Raw genomic sequence first — 18,317 nt, 5'->3', positions numbered from 1 at the left:
TGACTTCAGAAGTAATTGACTTGGCAGTATGAAAGCAGTGTCAATGACCTCATTTACCTGAGCATTTTTCCATCTAAGCCACTGGAACAACTATGTATACCATAAGTACGAGAGACTGACTTGGTCATGCATTTTATTTCGCACAAAAGCTGTGTCAGAAGTTTTCAGTCTTCATAGTTACGTTTTCATACAGCCAAGTTGTCTTACAGCACAAAATTAAAATAATAAATAAACAAATAAATATAAAGGACCACTAAAGCCAAGTGAAAGGCGTATAGGTGAAGGTCTCAGCCATATTCAGGATCACCCAGCCACTACCTTTCAATACCAAAGCTAAATTTACTAAACAGTTATCATGTGTTTAATAACTTGACACATATTAACTCCATCTTCATCACAATCCTAGCAGGTAGGTACCATTAATACTCCCATTTTACACATCAGGAAATGGAAACTTAAGTAATTAACCATAAGTCATGTGGATAGAAAACAGCAGAGCCAGGATCTGAATCCAGAAGCTGTATGTTCAAAATAAAGACATCATAAATGTTGACCACTGCCTGGAAGTACACCAATCATAGTGGAACTGTACTTTTTAACACTGTTGAGAGGGAACTCACTCTAAAGAGCTTACAATGGGGACCTGAGAATGTGAGGGAAACTGATTCCACTGGTGCGCAACTCATGCATATGAGAGTTTCGGAGTGCTTTCCTTACTGCGTGCCAGGTAGATCCAGCAGTGAGCTCTGATTTCTCCAGGAGGACCACATCTTTCATGCCCGCTTTGGCTAGGTGATAAGCCAGACTCACACCAATGCAGCCGCCTCCAATTATCACTGTTTCTGCCTGGTCTTTCCATCTTGTTTCTGCAGATAAAGGTGGGTTGTCCTCTCTGGAAGACAATTTGTTTTTAATGGTACCTTTACTAGGCTATGGTAGCTATAGTTTTGCTATTTCTTTGTTTTTTTAAGGCATCTATAGCTTGACTTAGACAACTTGGTTGGGGGAGACGAGAGGAGGCATTTGAACCCCATTCCATATAATTCTAGTTCATCAGAGATAACTAATTTAGCTAAAGAATTGAACAGATGAAGTCGTCTTTTTTTTCAAAGAATGTAAAGAATAATTTGTCTTAGTCTACTTAAAGAACACACAAAATCATTTTATATTACACAAAAAGCATAATTGTCATGAAGTTTAATATCCATAAATCTTGGATCACCTCATCTCTACTGTTATCCAGATTGAAGAGAGCCAGATAGGGTAAAACATTCTTCTTCACTTAACTTTCTCTCACTGTTTACATGTTTCTTTAATTATATTGTTTAGTGGTTTAATGTATTTATGTGCATGACTGTCACCTTAGCTGGATCGTGAGCTTCTTCAAGACACTGTAAAAATCGATGTGTAAATAAGCCAAAATAGAATACCTATACACTTGTGTTTGCCGACACATAGATCATCTCTGAACAGATACAGAAGTTACTATACGGTTGACTGGGGAAGGGAATTGAAGTAGGAGAGACTTTGCACCAGGAACCCTTTGATACTGTTTCACTCTGTACGGTTGCATATGGAAAAGAAAACGTAAATCAAGAAGAAATCCAAATGCCCATTTTTCAGAGGCCGAAGGGCCGCCAACCCCAAAGTCTGCCTTAGCAACGCCTCCCGCCGCCCCGCCCGCCACTCACACCGCACGGGGCCTCCGGGACGCATGCCTCTGGTCAGGCAGGGCCCTCACTCACCCTCTGCGGCCACTGACGGAGCGTGGACAGCTGGGGAAGCGGGACACGGGAAAGCCCCGCCACGGGAGGCCCCGCAGTCGCTGCGCGCCCAGGCGGAGCATGGCGAGGCGGAGGCTGAGGGCGAGGGCACCCGCTCCCAGGCCGACCAACATCCTGGGACGGCGGGGCGGCGGGGCGGCGGGGCGGCGGGAGATCCTCCCCCAGTTGAGGGGCGGGCTCCTGGACAGACACGCTCCCAGCGACCCGGGGCCCGCAAAGCTGCGGCACCATGGTACCAGCTGGAGGCCCCGGGGCCAAGAAGGTGAGTTTCCCGGAGGCTTCAAGGTTCTCAGTCAGCCCTCCCGGCTGCGGAGCTCCCAGAGCCCGGAATTCAAATCCCACCTTAGTAGCCCCTAGCCCAGCTCTGTGGCCTTCGCAAGGCACCTGTGCGGCTCTGAGCTTACCCCGTTGCGAAGCGGGGAGGATGACAGTACTGCCTTGGTGTAATGAACAATCCTAGGTACCATTTACTGCTTGGAGTGTGTTTCGCAATTATCTCCTCATCTTCGCAATTGTCCCAATGTTACAGGTGAGGAAACTGAGGCCCACAGAGTCAGCCTGCTTGCTCTAGGTTAAGTGGGGATTTGAAGTCTAGCCTTGGACTCAGAGGCCACACTCTCCCCCCACCCCACCCTGCCCTCCCCTTTCCTGATCTGATTGCCAGCTATAATGGCTTTGCCCCCCTTCCCCCATTTCTACCCTTGGGTGTGTGTATGGTGGGAGAAGGATATCAAAACAAAATTAGGAAGGGCGTGAACTTGGACGCAGGACATGTCCAGGACCCCTCAAAGCAACCAATCGGTGCCCCAAAATTCAGAAGAGAGAGTCAGGATGAATGGGGAAATATAGACATGGAAATGTACGCCACTGATTTATTTACACTAAAAGCTAAGTTTGGAAATGGGCAAAGTGCTTTGGCAATGTTAAGTATAAAAGGAGATATATCACAGACTGATTCCAGCTATGCATGTAAAAATACACACTGTAAAGAAAGACACAATAATGGTAGTAGTAACAAAAGATGAAGAATATGGATTTTAAAAACTTACAAACATATTTTGGATATGTTTTACTGATTATGAAAGTAAAATATGGGCATTGGAGAAAATGAGCATAATAGAAAGATAAAGAAGCAAAGTGCTGATTTCTTTTTCTAAACTTTCTCTAATACTATGTTCACTTTTACAGTTCATTTTTTTTTTTTTAGTTTTAAAAATATGCTATCTGTTTAATTTTTTCTTGGCCTCTACTCTTGCAACACCAGACTATGATCCACTAATGCATGTTAATGTGTACCTGGGAGTTAAAATGTTAGCAGGAAGGAGCTGACCTCGCCACTCTTCTCAGCTAACAGGTGCATTTTAAGAAGTACATTTAGGTCTTCTGATCATTTTTAAAATGGATTGGGTTTTTTTTTGTTTTTGTTTTGTTTTGTTTTGTTTTTGGTGTAAAGTTGTATGAGTTCTTTATAAATTTTGGATATTAACCCCTTATCAGATGTATTATTGGCAAATATCTTCTCCCATTCAGTAGGTTGTCTTTTCATTTTGTTGGTTTCCTTCGCTGTGCAAAAACTTTTTATTTTGATATAGTCTCATTTGTTCATTTTTTCTTTTCTGTCCCTTGCCTGAAGAGGGATATCAGAAAAAATATTACTAAGAACAATGTCAGAGAGTTATTGCCTGTTTTCTTCTAGGAGTTTTATGGTTTCAAAACTTACATTTAAGTCTTTAATCCATTTCGAGTTTATTCTTGTATGAGGTGTAAGAAGGTAGTCCAGTTTCATCTTTTTGCATATATCTACCCAGTTTTCCAACACCATTTATTGAATAGACAATCTACCCAACTGTATCTTTTTTGCCTTCTATGTCATAGATTAACTGACCATATTGATGTTCAGCATCACTAATGATCAGAGAAATGCAAACTAAAACCACAATGAGATATCACTTCACACCAGTCAGAATGGCTATCATCATTAAATCAGTGAATAACAAATGTTGGTTAGGAGGAGGAGAAAAGGGAACCCTCGTGCACTGTTGGTAAGATGGCAAATTAGTGTAGCCACTATGGAAAATTGTATGGAAATGCCTCAAAAAATTAAAAATAGAACTACCTTATGATCCAGCAATTCCACTTCTGGGTATTTATCTAAAGAAATTCAAAATGCTAATTTGAAAAGATATATGTATCCCTATGTTCATTGCAATAGTCAAGATATGGAAGCTATGTAAGTGCCCATCAATAGACTGCTGGATAATGAAGATGTGGTACATATGTACAATGGAATATTACTTGATCTTAAAAAAGGATGAAATCCTACCCTTGGCAACAGCATTGATGAATCTAGAGGGTATTACATTAAGTGAAATAACTTAGAGAAAGACAAATAGTATATGATCTCACTTATATGTGAAATCTAAAGAACAAAATAAATGAATAAACAAAACAGAAACGGACTCATAAATACAAAAAAAACAAATCGATGGTTGCCAAATAGGAGTGGGGTTAGGGGGCTGGGTGAAAAAGGTGAAGGGATTAAGAAGTACAAAATGGTAATTTCAAAATAGTCACAGGAATGAAAAGTACAGCACAGGGAATATAGTCAATAATATTGTAATAACTATGTAGAGTGCCAGATGGGTACTAGACTATTGAGGGTGGGGGGAGAAATATTTTATAAATTATATAAATGTCTAAGATTTCACTGAACTGCCACAGATGACACCTCCAATTGCCTCTTTAATCCAAAAGAGCAGTCTAGGTGTCGATTCAGGCAGCTGGGGAGATATTTTAGTGATTGGATTTCTGGCTGCCTCCTGCTACAAGTTGGAGTTGGTGGATTCCTCTGTGTGTGAATAGAGGTGCCCCGAAGCCAGGTCTCAAATCCAGAGGTCTAGATACTGATAATATGCAAAAAGGGGGCAAAACTATCTCCCAGACTTCACTATTAGATCCCGGGTTTATCTTCACCTAATGCAGTCTATCCACGAGGGATAGGGATCACCATGGGGGTGTTTGCAGTATGTCATAAGGTAGGCAGGGAAGGTCTTTCCGGAAAGTTGGCACTTGACCAAAGACCTGAAGGAACCGAGAGGGTGAGCCATGCAGGTATCGGGGGAGGCATACTTTAGACAGTGGAAACTCTAACTCTTGAATAACTGCTCAGGATACAACCTTTTATTCAAGTTATGTGTGGGCTGAATAGAAAGGTAGTAAAATAGAAAAAGACTAGATTAAGAATTCAGAAGATCTGAAGTCTGCTTTATTACTTACTTAGCTCTCTGATCTTGGACAAGTCACTTAGCCTCTCTGAACCTCAGTTTCCTCGCTTGTAAAATGCCCTGCCTTGCTCACAGAGTTGTTGAGAGTACCGAATGATAACATGTGTATTGACATCCTGGAAAATGTAGGGCATAATTATGAAATACTGTGTCCATTAGGATTATGTTGCATGGTTTACATACACACACAAAGGTTTATTTTTCTCACCTAACAAGAGGTCTAGCAGTCCACAGATAACAGGCTACGGTTGTCATTCTGCTCCACTAGCCTTAGCATGTGGCTTTCAGATGCCACAAGATGACCGCTATACCCCCTGTGCTCATGTTGACACTCAAGTCAGGAAGGAAAAAAGTGTCAAAATGGAAGGGAGTGGGCATCTAGATCAGGAAAGCAAAACTTTTCCAGAAATCTTAAGTGGATTTCCACCTTTGTCATATTGGCCAGCACTGTGTCATATGACTACCCCCAGCAGCAATGTAGCCTGAGATTTATCATTTAAGTTGGGAACATTGCCCAAACAAAATACATCAGCAAAGAAAAGGAGATAAAATGAAGATTAGCTATGCAACTAGCAATGTTTGCCACATGTTGAAAAATCAAACTATGGAATCACTGCTTTCACTACATTTTGACTCAGATAAAATGTTATGAGAAAAAATAGTCACAGCACTCTGCACAAAACAAGTACCTGGGTTGTCAAAGAAATATAATATACTTAACCTTTCTGAACTGTTATTAGATATTGATGATTTTAACAGAATTGAAGCTATAAAAGTATAGCACTGCATTTCCTAGAATTAGAAACTACATTTTGATTCCATGGTTTGATTTTTAGGACAAAAGAAAAGAGGGGTCTTAGGTGATATTTCTTTCTTTTCTCAGGGTATTTTGGAACGTCTGAATAGTGGGGAGGTCGTGGTTGGAGATGGCAGCTTTCTTATAACTCTGGAGAAGAGGGGCTACGTGAAAGCCGGGCTCTGGACCCCAGAAGCTGTAATAGAACATCCAAATGCAGGTCAGTGCCAGCATGCCCAAGAGCATCTGGGTGACATTTTGCTTACATCTGACCTAGAGAATATTTTAAAAAATCAACAGCATGAGTTTTCCAATGACTATTTCACTCGTAAAAATTGCCAAGATGTGGAGACAGTGACCGTACATGGGCTGATTGAACAGAAGAAAATGTCCCTCACTACCTCTTCCCCTATCAGACACACACATTTTCATCTTTATATATAGGTAGTGTTAAAATATACATCTTAATATTCGTTTCATAAATATTTACCTTATGGATTTTCAAGAGCTTCCTTACCATAGTAAAACAATTATTGCTTCAGATTCATCCTTCTGGCTAATTTGCATATTATATTATAACAATGTGTTTGGTAAGGATGATTAACCATAACCACCAACTTGGCAGAGCTAGACAGCCAAGTTCTGTTGGGGGAGGAGGAGGGAGTGAAGAAATAAACACAGTTTTCCTCATTCTACTTTGAGGGCTCCCCAGTGCTGACTATAAGTAGATATACTTCACAACACTGGCAAATGAATAAATTCTTTCTAGATCAAAAGACCAAGGGACAACTGGCCAACCAAGTCTTAATTTCTGCATGAGATATCACCAGGCCTTGAAACCCATCAGCAGAACAATATAAGGCTACTTTAAATAGCCCTGATTTGGTATAGTCTCTGCCATGTCTTGTCCTTGAATTCTGCTGACTTTAGTCTGCAATTTTTAACCAAGTACTAGGTCTGAAATTGTATATCACTGAAAGAGAGGCGAGTGGGTGAATTGCTGCTGCTGGTGAAAATGATAACAACTGTGATTTTTAATTTTTAATTTCAATTTAAAAAACAACTACTTTGTAGTTCGTCAGCTTCACGTGGAATTCTTGAGAGCAGGATCAAATGTCATGCAAACTTTCACCTTTTCTGCCAATGAAGAAAACATGGAAAGCAAGGTAAACTGGATTGCCAGTCAGTTAAAGGTCAAAGTGGGGGCAGGGGAAGCAGGGATCATCTATAAAAAAAAATAACCTCTTGATGGGAAACTATGGAATTGACCTGATGTGTTACTATACTATATTACAAACTCCACATAAAATATCTATTAAGTAATTAATTATTTATGTATACACTAAATAAATTAGCTTCTTTGGTCTCTTTCTCTAGGGGAGGGGTAGAGATAGGACTGGTAAAGAATTGGCCATTGGAAGGGCATGGCCATTTTCCTATGCTATTTTTTTTTTTTTATAGAGAATTAACACTGTATAGATGCTCTTTTTACCTTCTCATTTCACATTCTTCTTTTCTGATTTGTTCATCTGGAGACAGGGTGGTCTCCAGCACTGGCTTAGGCATGAGAAGAATTGGGTTGGATGCCCAATTTTGCTACCTATTTGTTGTGTGACTTTGTGCAAGACACTTAACTGCATGGAGCATTGGTTTTCTCTGCAAGTGAAAATAAGTTATGGTTAACTGCATAAAGTTGTTGAAAAAGGTGGATACGGTGAAGGGTGTGGAAGTATTATGAGATATTTTGTAAATGTAATTTATAATACTTACAAATGTTAATGCCCATTTATTCATTCAACCAACAGACATTTACTGTGTGCTTGTTATAGTGCATTCTCTATGCGAGATACAAAGATAATACAAAGGCATAGAGTTGATTTTGGGGTGGCTCACAGTCAGTTTGGGAGGCAAACAAATATGCTAAAATCCAGTGTGGTAAGTACAATAATGGAAATAAAAGCCCACTGGTAATAGAGGAGATGGTGCCCAACTCTGCTGGTCTTCTCAAATTGCAGTTTAAACCAGAGACTTGTACTCATCTTACTCACTCATTGCCCCCTTTGCTATTGATTATATTTTACATTTAAAATGTCATCTTAACTCTTGCTCTCTAACTTCAGTGGGAAGATGTAAATGCCACTGCCTGTGACCTCGCCAGAGAAGTGGCTAGCAAAGGTGACGCTTTGGTAGCAGGGGGGATCTGCCAGACATCAATATATAAACACCGCAAGGATGAAGCTAGAGTAAAAAAACTTTTTCGACTACAGCTAGAGGTTTTCACCAGGAAAAATGTGGACTTCTTGATTGCAGAGGTAAGCCTAGTGTTATAGGGAAAAGGTTAAATCTATTTTGACAAGTATAAATGCATAGCCTTTAACTTTCACAAGGGTAATGGACTGCCTATGCCCTCATTTCCTCTGTGTAGATGGTCAAAGGTTTATTTAAATGCACTATAGTCAAGGCCAACACCCTCTCACCTGTGTGGTAGGTTCTCTGTGAAGTTGAAGGACAGACCAATGAGAAGCCCCACTGTAGCCTTTGGTTTTCTAAGGGAAAGGTGGTTGTAACAGCTGACTCTCAGGAACCCTACCATGGTCAGAGAAGGGGATGGTGATTCAGGAAGTATCCTCTCCTGAAGGAGGGACAGGGCAAATAGGAGCTGTGTGTATGGGCTAGAGGCCATGATGGAGCAAAGCCTTGGGGATAGGTGGCTGCTTAGGCTCATCAAGGCCTCACAAATAATCCTCAGTAGTTCTGTTGCCCTTCTCCATCCAGGCCTTGCTCACTCTTGCCTCTATGTTTTCATTCAAACTATAACATATGAGTAATATTTTAAAGAAAGGAACAGTAAGAATTGGTCACTGATTGGACATGAAGGCCCAGAACATTCTCTTCCTTTCTCCTTCAAAAATTAAAAAGACATCATTCCCTATTTCCTAACACAATTGCTGGAGCCAAGTCCTCAACCCAGGTCTTTACCTCAACAAGGACAATAGCCTACCAACTGCTATTTCCTCAATCACTCTATTGAACCTATTAAAAACCTTGCTTCAACTTTCCCAAGGCTCAGGGCCACCTACAGCTAACCCATCTGGGAACAACCTCTGGCAGAGCCAAGCACACACTCTACTCGATCTGTTTTCCAGATGATGTGAATACATGTCATTCCTCACATACTGCTTCTGCAGAATCTGTTTCTAAGTCAAGAAGGAAGAAAGAGGGAGATTTTTTCACTTAGGTTCAGCTTTTCAATTGTGGCACATAAGGGGTTTCTAAGAAGCACTGCTGCAAATAGCAAGAATTTTTCAGACAGGGTGTCCTGTGCACAATCCACAAAGAAACTCAGTAGCTATCCCTTTCCACTCTGTGCCTCAGTGTTCTCATGTGGGGAAATAATCGTATTTCCCTTTCTACTTTATGGAACACTTATCAATATTTAACTAGAAGTGAATATGAAAGCACTTTGAAGTAGTATAAGGCCTGACCAACTATTCATTATATTTCAGCATTACTCCAGTTCCATAAAAGATGAATCCAAAATTTATCAGTAAAATATTTGTTTTTTTAAATTATGATTTTAAATACTCAGTTACTTTAAAAACCTTTGTGTTTTTTTAGTTTATATCTGAATGAAAATCTATACATTGTTAAAAGCATTAAAATATTTCCTAAAAAAAGGCATTCTTTAGTCAGTCTGATAGAGACATATTCCTTAGCAAGTTTTATCACATATTATATATTGGATAATTTTCATAACTTTTGCAACATTTGTTATTCTACCACTCAAAATCTGATTTATATTTGAACCAATAGAAACAAAATGAAATTTCTTTTAGTATTTTGAGCATGCTGAAGAAGCTGCGTGGGCTGTGGAAGTCTTAAAAGAATCTGGCAAACCTGTGGCAGCTACTATGTGCATAGGCCCTGAAGGAGACGAGAATAATCTAACACCTGGAGAATGTGCTATTAAACTGGTGAAAGCAGGTAATTTAGACTCATAATGTGATAAACAGTTCAGTTGTCGTTTATGAAATTTAGCTAAGTTTGCTTAATATTGTGAGAGCAGTTCGGAAATAAAAGAACATTAACTGGGATCAGCTTCCTTATCTGTAAAACTTGAGAATTGGAGGGGGATGGCTAATCTCTAAGGCACCTTCCAACTATTAAAATATAAAATAAACAAATAAAAAAATAAAATGTAAAAGTTTTTTATTTCTTTACATAGGGGCTTCAATCGTTGGCGTGAACTGCCGATTTGGGCCCACGACCAGCCTGAAGACCATAAAGCTCATGAAGGAAGGCCTCCAGGCTGCAGGACTGAAAGCACACCTGATGGTGCAGTCCCTGGGTTTTCACACACCCGATTGTGGCAAAGGAGGGTTTTTGGATCTCCCAGAATATCCCTTTGGTAAGCTCAGGTGCATAGTAAGAGGTCTTTGTGATTTCTTGTGACAAAATGAAACAGCTATGATGAACAACCGTGGTACAATCTTATAATAAAAGACTGCATAAGACAAGAAAACATTCAGTGTTAACCCAAAATGAGCTATCTTAAGAATTCATAATCTAAAGTTTACAGTTTAAAAAAAAAAAAAAACCATCAGAGCATCTATCATTTGAAAATAGAGATGATAACAGAGATGCTGTAATTACTGTATTACAGGACTGGAGCCCAGAGTTGCAACCAGATGGGACATTCAAAAATATGCCAGAGAGGCCTACAACCTGGGGGTCAGATATATAGGAGGATGCTGCGGATTTGAGCCCTACCACATCAGGGCAATTGCAGAGGAGCTGGCCCCAGAAAGGGGCTTTTGGCCACCAGCTTCCGATAAACATGGTAGTTGGGGAAGTGGCTTCAACATGCACACTAAACCCTGGATTAGAGCAAGGTAGGAATTTTTAAATTAGCATTACTAATTTCCTCAAATCTCATTTTATTTATTATTATAAACATTATGTATTCATATGATAAAAGGAATTCAGAAAATATAGAATTGTGAAAATTAAACTTGCTCCCCTTCTGACATCAGCCCTATTCCCAGAAGTAACCTGTTTGCCATTTATGTTTGAAGTCTTATACCTCTATTTTCTGTTTCATTAATATGAAGTGGTAATTACCCTTTATGAAATCATATAATTGTGATTTGGCTACTTACTTTGAAACTTTTGCAGAGTATCTATCTTGCTTTGACACTTGATATCTATTCTCTCTTGATGCCACCAATAAAATTTCCAGTCTAATATTCTGGTACCCCGGTAATGATTTCTAAACATTATTCACTACAGAACCAAGTGGTAAGCATGGAACTATGAAGAAAGAATCCTATTTTATAAAACTTGAGCCACTTGTAGGAGAATGTTCTAAGATCAAGGTCAAGTTGATACTCCTCTTATCTATTCAGTGCTAGTATATACATAATCCATTTTATACTTTTTTATCCATTTCATCAGAATTAGAACAATCTTCATTTTTGAACTAGAATGACTTTCTAATATAAATTTATTTCGATTGTAAAAGTAGGCAAGAAACCATTTAGCCAAACATTTCTTCTGGGAGGTATGGATATTTAATAGAGAAAGTGGTATTTATAGGGCTCATACTTAGAAAAAGTACTAAATATAAATATAAGGAAAAGGAGAGGGAAGAATACTTTGGTGATAATTAAAATACTTCAAATAAGTGAGAAATGGCTTATTTTAATTATCATTGTTTAGGGAATCCTTAAAATGCATTAGCCACTAAAGATAAAACATTATTCTGTAGAATAAACCCATACATTCCTTACCCTGAACTCCCAAACATACTGAAGTTTGCAGACATTTGTGATTACACAGAAACCTGTATACACTCCACATTTCTAATATTTTTTCATCCCAAAATATTGATTTGTTCACCGTTTCATAAGTAAAGAAGAAGAAACTGTAAAAACATATTGAACACAAGGGTCTTTGACCCAGAATCTTTGTGCTCTTTCTGTCTCTAAAAGCAAGGAACAAAACAGACAAAACTATCTGTATTCTGTTTTAAGTTACTTTTTAAAGAATTATATTTTGTCTCATTACATTAAAAAATTATCTTCATGTACCTGTCATTACATTAAAATATTGTGTAGAGCTAGAAGGACCCTCTAGAAATTTCAGAATGAATATTATTTACAAAAACATGTAAAGTCAAACACATTGTCATTTTCTGAACAGTTGTATGAAATCTAATTATTGTTACTGAGAACAGACATGTGAGAAAGATCCCTGACATTAATGGATATGGACATAGTTTTCTCTATGTTGAAACTGAAGTTCTACTTTAAACCAGCAATCTCCATAACTTATGTGTATTTGAAAAATTGTATATATAATGTATAGAACTTATAAAATAAGTGAAAATCTTTTAATTAATTAACTATATATTTTTTAAAACACAGGGCTAGAAGAGAGTATTGGGAGAATCTGCTGCCAGCTTCAGGCAGGCCTTTCTGTCCTTCGATGTCAAAGCCAGACGTCTAAGAAGTGGCGAAAGAGAACACCAAAATAATAGAACAGAAAGAAATCCCCCTCAAGTCCCATCTGGACTCCTTCCTCACCTTAATCCTCAGCCCACCCTTATATTTCCAGCCAGAGAACAGCTAATGTGCTGCAGCCCCTTCAGTCAACTCAACATAACACATATTACACTCATGGGGTGGTTAAGTACAGAGCTGGATGCTATGGGAGACGGAAAGATGATGAGAAAGGCCCCTTGTTCTCAGTACTAACTATCCAGTAGTACTGCATGCAGTACACTGTTGTGAAGGTCATCAAGAAGAGCAAAACTTGTCTTTTAGGGTGAATTTGAGATTTTTAAAATAACTAGAAGTCACTAAGCACCGAAACTAGTGATTAATTCAGGTGACTAAGCTAGGTGCTTGAGGAAGATGGAGCAGCGTTCTAAACTAAAGCAATAAGTCTACTTTTGTTAAATGATTTGTTAATGACTCCAAAAGCAATCCCAAGGGAAAAGATGCAAAAAATGTTTTGAGCAACGGCAGGATTATCAAAAATAAGTGTTTAATCTTTCAAAGCGATTACTTTAAAAGATGATTTTACTTAAAGTTGTTAGGTCCTAGGATTTTTAAATGTGTTTTTATAATCACAAATAGCTAGATTATAAACTATATAGGGATAAGGACCATGTGATATGCTTCTTATAGGTTTCCTTACAGTATTTTAGGCTTGTGCTAGACATAAAATAGATGCTCAATGAAATACTTATTGTTTAAAATAAAACACAGTTTTAGAAGACCTTTTTAAAAGTTAGAGTTTAAATCTATCTTGGTGTCATGTTTTTTTTGATTTATGTTTGTGTTATTTGCTATGTGCTGACTTTTTTGATCTTCAAAACCATGTATCAATTTGCGACAATAAAATTAAAAATAATTTACTTTTATAGTGTTTGAATATTTAAAATTTTATGAACATTTTTAAAAATAATAACAAACATTTATTACTTATGTTCCAGTCTCTTGCTTTTCTTTCAAGAGAGAGCGAGAGTAAGAGAAAAAGAGAGAGAAAAATTCATTTAATCCTCACAGGGATTTAAAAAAATGAGATAGTGCTTTTAACACACTAGTTTATATATGAGGAAACTGAGGTATAACAAGGCTACGCAATTTGCCTGAGGTCACACAATTAGTAAATGACAGAATGAGACTTGAATCCACATGATCTGGCCTGGGAATCCATGTTCACAACCACTATACTGCACTACCTCTATTATGCAACTGCTGCTTTTATCAGAGTCTATTCAAATTTTTCTGTTGTAGAGGTTAAGATATTTTTTTCAAATTTGCTTAATATGAATCAGCCTTTCAATTCTGATATGCTTGTTTCTGTAATGTAGACACCTGGAATTCATTAAATGTTGCCACTGTACCCGTAATGTAAAAAATGAAGGTGAATCATTTACCTTCATCTCAAGGCCCTAAGGGTCTTTGAGGATGCTTAATCCCAAGCACTAAGTAAGTGCCTGAAAATCATTACCAACATCTCCAAAAAGGGCCATCCTGTCTCTTGACTATTCCAATAGTAGCTCACTACCTCTCAAAATCACTTATTCTTTTTTAAAGCTACATCTCATTCTTTGAAAGTTATTCCATATATTAATCAGAAATCTACTTATCACTAACTTTCACTTCTTAGTCCAAATATTACACTCTGAGCAACTATGGCAATATTTATTGTTTCTTCCATGTGCTAGTTCTTCAAAGATTCAAAGATAAGTGTTACGGCTTCCTTATACTTACTCTTCACTTCCTCCAACCGAAGGCATAAGCTTTTAAGAAGCTTTGCTAAAACAAGCTGTGTGACATTAGACGGTTAAGTTTCCTGTCAATTTCTTCATCTTTAAAATGAGAATAACAATAGAATCATCCTCATTGGGGTGCTAGAGGATTAAATGAGATAAAAAGATACTTAAGATCAGTTCCTGACAGATAGTAAGCATTCAATGCATGTTAAGTAGTGTAGTATAATTATGTGACTTGATTTCGAAACCCCTCATCCTTGTGGTGACTCTTCTGGTCACACTCCAGCCATCAAATCTTCTATTTAAGTTTAGTACCTGGTCCTGAACAAAACACTGTAAGAGTGGATGCTCACACAATAACAGCTTGCTTAGTAAATAAAGATTATGTGAAAAGGCAAAGAGCAAGGGCTAAGAGGCTACATAGGAAGGGGAAGCCATCTTCACGCTGAATCCCTTCCTTGAGTTTGCAGAAGTACAAACTAAAACCTTTATTCAGTTTCATATCATACAGTTAGAACTGGTGTAACAAACATGAATTATATATGGTAGGTGGTAAGGAAATGTTTTTCAATCTAGGTTCTTTGGCCACGAAAAAAAAAAAAATGAAAATCACTTGAGGCCCATTTTAGCCAAGAGCAGCTCATTTAAAGTTTTAGAAAGTGTCAAGTCATTCATCGCCTTTCAGATTAACAATTGTGATATACACCAAAAAATAATTAAAATATATTCTCTAGAGCTTGTTAGTTACAGGAATGGCATGGATTGAAAGATGTGAATAAAGAAATTAATAAGGAAAAATGAATCTGAAGAAGATATGCAGGCTGAGAATAACAAGAGAGGATGAGACGTGGCATAAAGCAATAATGTAGGTTATACCCACTTGTAACAGTGTGCAGTCACTGAAAATTGTGTTCAAGAAGAGAATTTAATAACTTCATTGCAGATGCTGCTTTGCTTTGATAACTTGTTGTCTGAGCATTATTGCTAAGACAAAAGTCATCCTAGATTTGTTAAACATGCTGGTTTCATTTTGGGTTTAGTGAGTACAGTGCCTGGGATAGATCTTGATGACATGGAATTTGATAAAACTTCCAAGGGACAAGCAGGTAACCAATAAAGGAAAGTCTTTAAGAGGAAGATTTCCTACACTGAAAGATTCTACGTTTATATAGTGATTGGATCACACTTTAGATAATAATAAAAATACATTGGGGGAAAGTATTTCAAACCATGTAGTTCTAACTCTAACTTTTTAAAATGTATACTAAAATGTTAAATTCTTATTTTAATTTACTTTAAATAATTTAGTGTATTAAAATGAGGGTAATTTTTAAAAGCAAGATTTTCACAGACTTTGATTTGGTAGAAAGAATTTAAGAAAAAGGAAATTGTCTATAAAAAGTTCTCAGTGAAACTAAGAAAAATTGGCTTAAACTAACTTTTTCCAGTTCCACAGAAGATATTTACTGTACTAGGGAGTTATCAGGAAGAGTAAATGACCCTCTGATAAACCCTGCTGTGCTGTGTGTAGAATCAGCAATGCAGACAAGCAAATAACTGGCATGGAAACCACCATAAGGGGTGGAAGAGACATGCTGAAACCAAAGAGCAAAGTTCAATGGGAAAAACAATTCCTGCTTGGTAATGATCACAGCCAGGATTTGATACCCTAATGCAAAATAGTAAGCAAAGGTCAGTAACCCGTTTTGGCTGGGTGATCAGCTGCCTTGAAGGCGAGCACTTACTTTGTTTAACCAGTAATGAAAATGCTGAAAATAGTATCAGAAGGGTGCAGTTTTGCCTGAAATCAGTTATTTTATTAGTCTTGGGCCAAGTTGGTGGGGCATGCTGACTGGTATTGATGGCACTCTGGTAGTCACATTTCATTTCATTCAAAATAGTGAAATTGGAGAATCATCCTTCCATTTGATGGTGACTACTTACCTTGAGGGTTCTGTTCTCTCATACCAAGTATATTCACTCATTCATTCATGTATTCACTTACTCATTCATTCATTATTCAAATAACTTTTAGTGATCGACCGATGAATGTCACTGCACTCTCATTATGTGTTTCCATAATACCTTAGATTTATATTGAATAAGTACTATGTAGTTTTAATACTTCCTTGATTATTCCTATTTACTTGCCTGTCTTCTACTTAAGGAGGCAGAGAAAATATCTCTTCAATTGTTGTATTCCCAGTACCTGGCATATGAAAAATTCAAAAAAAAAATATATGGAAAAGATGTGGAGAAAAGGGAACCCTTATATACTGTTGGTGGGCATGTATACTGGTATAGCCACTATGGAAAACAGTATGGAGATTCCTCAAAAAATTAAAAATAGAGTTATCATATGATCTAATGATTTGACTTCTAGGTATTTATCTGAAGAATACAAAAAGGGTAATTCAAAAAGATATATGAACCTCTATGTTCATTGCAGCATTATTCACAATAGAAAAGATATAGAAACAACCTAAGTGTCCATTGATGAATGAATAGATAAAGCAATTGTGTCATATATCTATTCAGCCATAAAACATAAAACCTTGATTTGTGGACCTTGAGGTTATTCTGCTAAGTGAAATAAGTCAGAAAGAAAAAAACATATACCATATGATTTCACTCATATGTGGAATCTAAACAAACAAACAATTGAAGAAACAAAACAAAAAAATCATAGATACAGAAAACAGATTAGTGGTTACCAGAGGAGAGGGAGGTGGGGGTGGTAAATGGATGAGGGAGGTCAATTGTATGGTGAAAGATGGTAACTAGACTTTTGGTGGTGATCATTTTTAGTACATACAGATATTGAATCACAATGTTGTATACCTGAAACCTATATAATATTTTACACCAATTTTACATCCAGAAAGGAAGAAAAAGTCATAAGAGATGAGATCTCAGAAACAAGAGAAATCAGATTATGTGAGAGCCTGTAAGTGTTAACAAGCATTTTGGTTTTTACTCTGAGTGATATGAGAGGACACGGGGATTTTGAACAGGAAAGGTATAGAATTATTTTGGCTATTGTGTTAAGAATAAGCCACAAAGAAGGAAAACAGGGACAGGGAAGCATAACATTTAAATAGTGTTTTTGAAAGTTCTAGTCCCTCTCAGCTGTGCCCAAGAAAAATGAGGAAAAGATTATGGTTCATTCTGGGGGGTATCAGTTTTATCTTCAAAGAAAGTTTTATCATCGAAGGAAGAGTCTTTTCTCTTTCCTTGTTCTATAGGGACTATTGATTCTCAATTGTATGAGAAGGAAGCAGTTTCGAACATGAAGAATATAAATGGTGTTGTCTAAATTGAAGTGCAGAGATATGAGCATGCTGCCACAGAGAGGTGTTAAGGATGTGGGTCTGGGGCCAGACCACCTAACTTTGAATCTCAACTCTGCTGCTTACTAGCTATGTGGCCTTGAGCAAGTGACTTAGCTTGGGGAGGCTCCTTGCTTTCCTCATCTGTAGGAATAATAGCTGTACCTATTCTTCTAGTTGTTGGGATGGTTCAGTGAGTTAACACATGTGCCTGGAGCAAGGTAAGTACTCAGTACTCGGTAATGTTAAATGTTATTATAATTATTAAGTCATCCAAGAATAGATGCTCAGTTTTAAAACAGATGTGAGCTTTCAGAGACAGGGCTTGTATCTTACAAATTACCATATCCTTTCAGTTTCTGGGCACATTTGTTGAATGAATAAATGATTGCTACTAAAGCATCGGTCATATTATTTTATGAACTAAAAAACTGAGTTTAAGAACATAACTCAAAGCTTATTTTTTTATCTTAGAAAGTAACTACTTTGATACTAGATACTTAGAGATTATTTAGGAAATGAACTCTATCAGTCAATGTTCTTGTTTACCAGCAACAGGACCCACTCTATCAAGTTAAGCAGGAAAATGATTTAGTGAAGGTTATTTGGAAGTTCACAGAACCTCCAAGAGGGCCAATGTCAGGCTAATCTGAAAGAATTAGTTCATGGGTGACCCCCATGTTGACTCCCTGCATCATGAGGACCCCCTTACATCAGTGCTGCCTTAGCCACAACCCATGCCATAAAAGGGATGGTTAAAATGGCAAATTTTGAGTTATGTATATCTTACCCCACTTCCACCACCACCACCCCCTACCCTCCAGCCCTCACACACACACA

At 37.7% G+C, this 18,317-nt stretch overlaps 2 protein-coding genes across 3 annotated transcripts in view; one reads left to right on the top strand and one right to left on the bottom strand.

Moving 5' to 3' along the window:
- DMGDH (dimethylglycine dehydrogenase) overlaps nt 1–1,901 on the bottom strand; it is a 54,440-nt gene extending 52,539 nt beyond the window's left edge. For both annotated transcript variants that reach the window (XM_016118849.2, XM_016118850.2), the window contains exons 1-2: nt 1,746–1,901; nt 718–892 (exon numbers count right to left, since the gene is read on the bottom strand). In XM_016118849.2, coding sequence (XP_015974335.2) covers nt 718–892; nt 1,746–1,897 — 327 coding nt within the window. In that variant the 5' untranslated portion in view covers nt 1,898–1,901. The remainder of the gene's footprint in view (nt 1–717; nt 893–1,745) is intronic.
- Nucleotides 1,902–1,933: 32 nt separating this feature from the next.
- Nucleotides 1,934–13,260, top strand: BHMT2 (betaine--homocysteine S-methyltransferase 2). The gene is made up of 8 exons (XM_016118852.2): nt 1,934–2,046; nt 5,952–6,084; nt 6,939–7,030; nt 7,985–8,176; nt 9,701–9,848; nt 10,090–10,272; nt 10,528–10,756; nt 12,290–13,260. The coding sequence occupies exons 1-8, from the start codon at nt 2,014–2,016 to the stop codon at nt 12,369–12,371; spliced, it is 1,092 nt and encodes a 363-aa protein (XP_015974338.1). The 5' UTR covers nt 1,934–2,013; the 3' UTR covers nt 12,372–13,260.
- Nucleotides 13,261–18,317: the final 5,057 nt, after the last annotated feature.

Source organism: Rousettus aegyptiacus, unplaced genomic scaffold, assembly GCF_014176215.1.
Source record: "Rousettus aegyptiacus isolate mRouAeg1 unplaced genomic scaffold, mRouAeg1.p scaffold_m13_p_8, whole genome shotgun sequence".
NCBI classification, from domain to species: domain Eukaryota; kingdom Metazoa; phylum Chordata; class Mammalia; order Chiroptera; family Pteropodidae; genus Rousettus; species Rousettus aegyptiacus.
The sequence above is the reverse complement of the archived record's forward strand: the minus strand, read 5'-3'. Positions and strand labels throughout refer to the sequence as shown.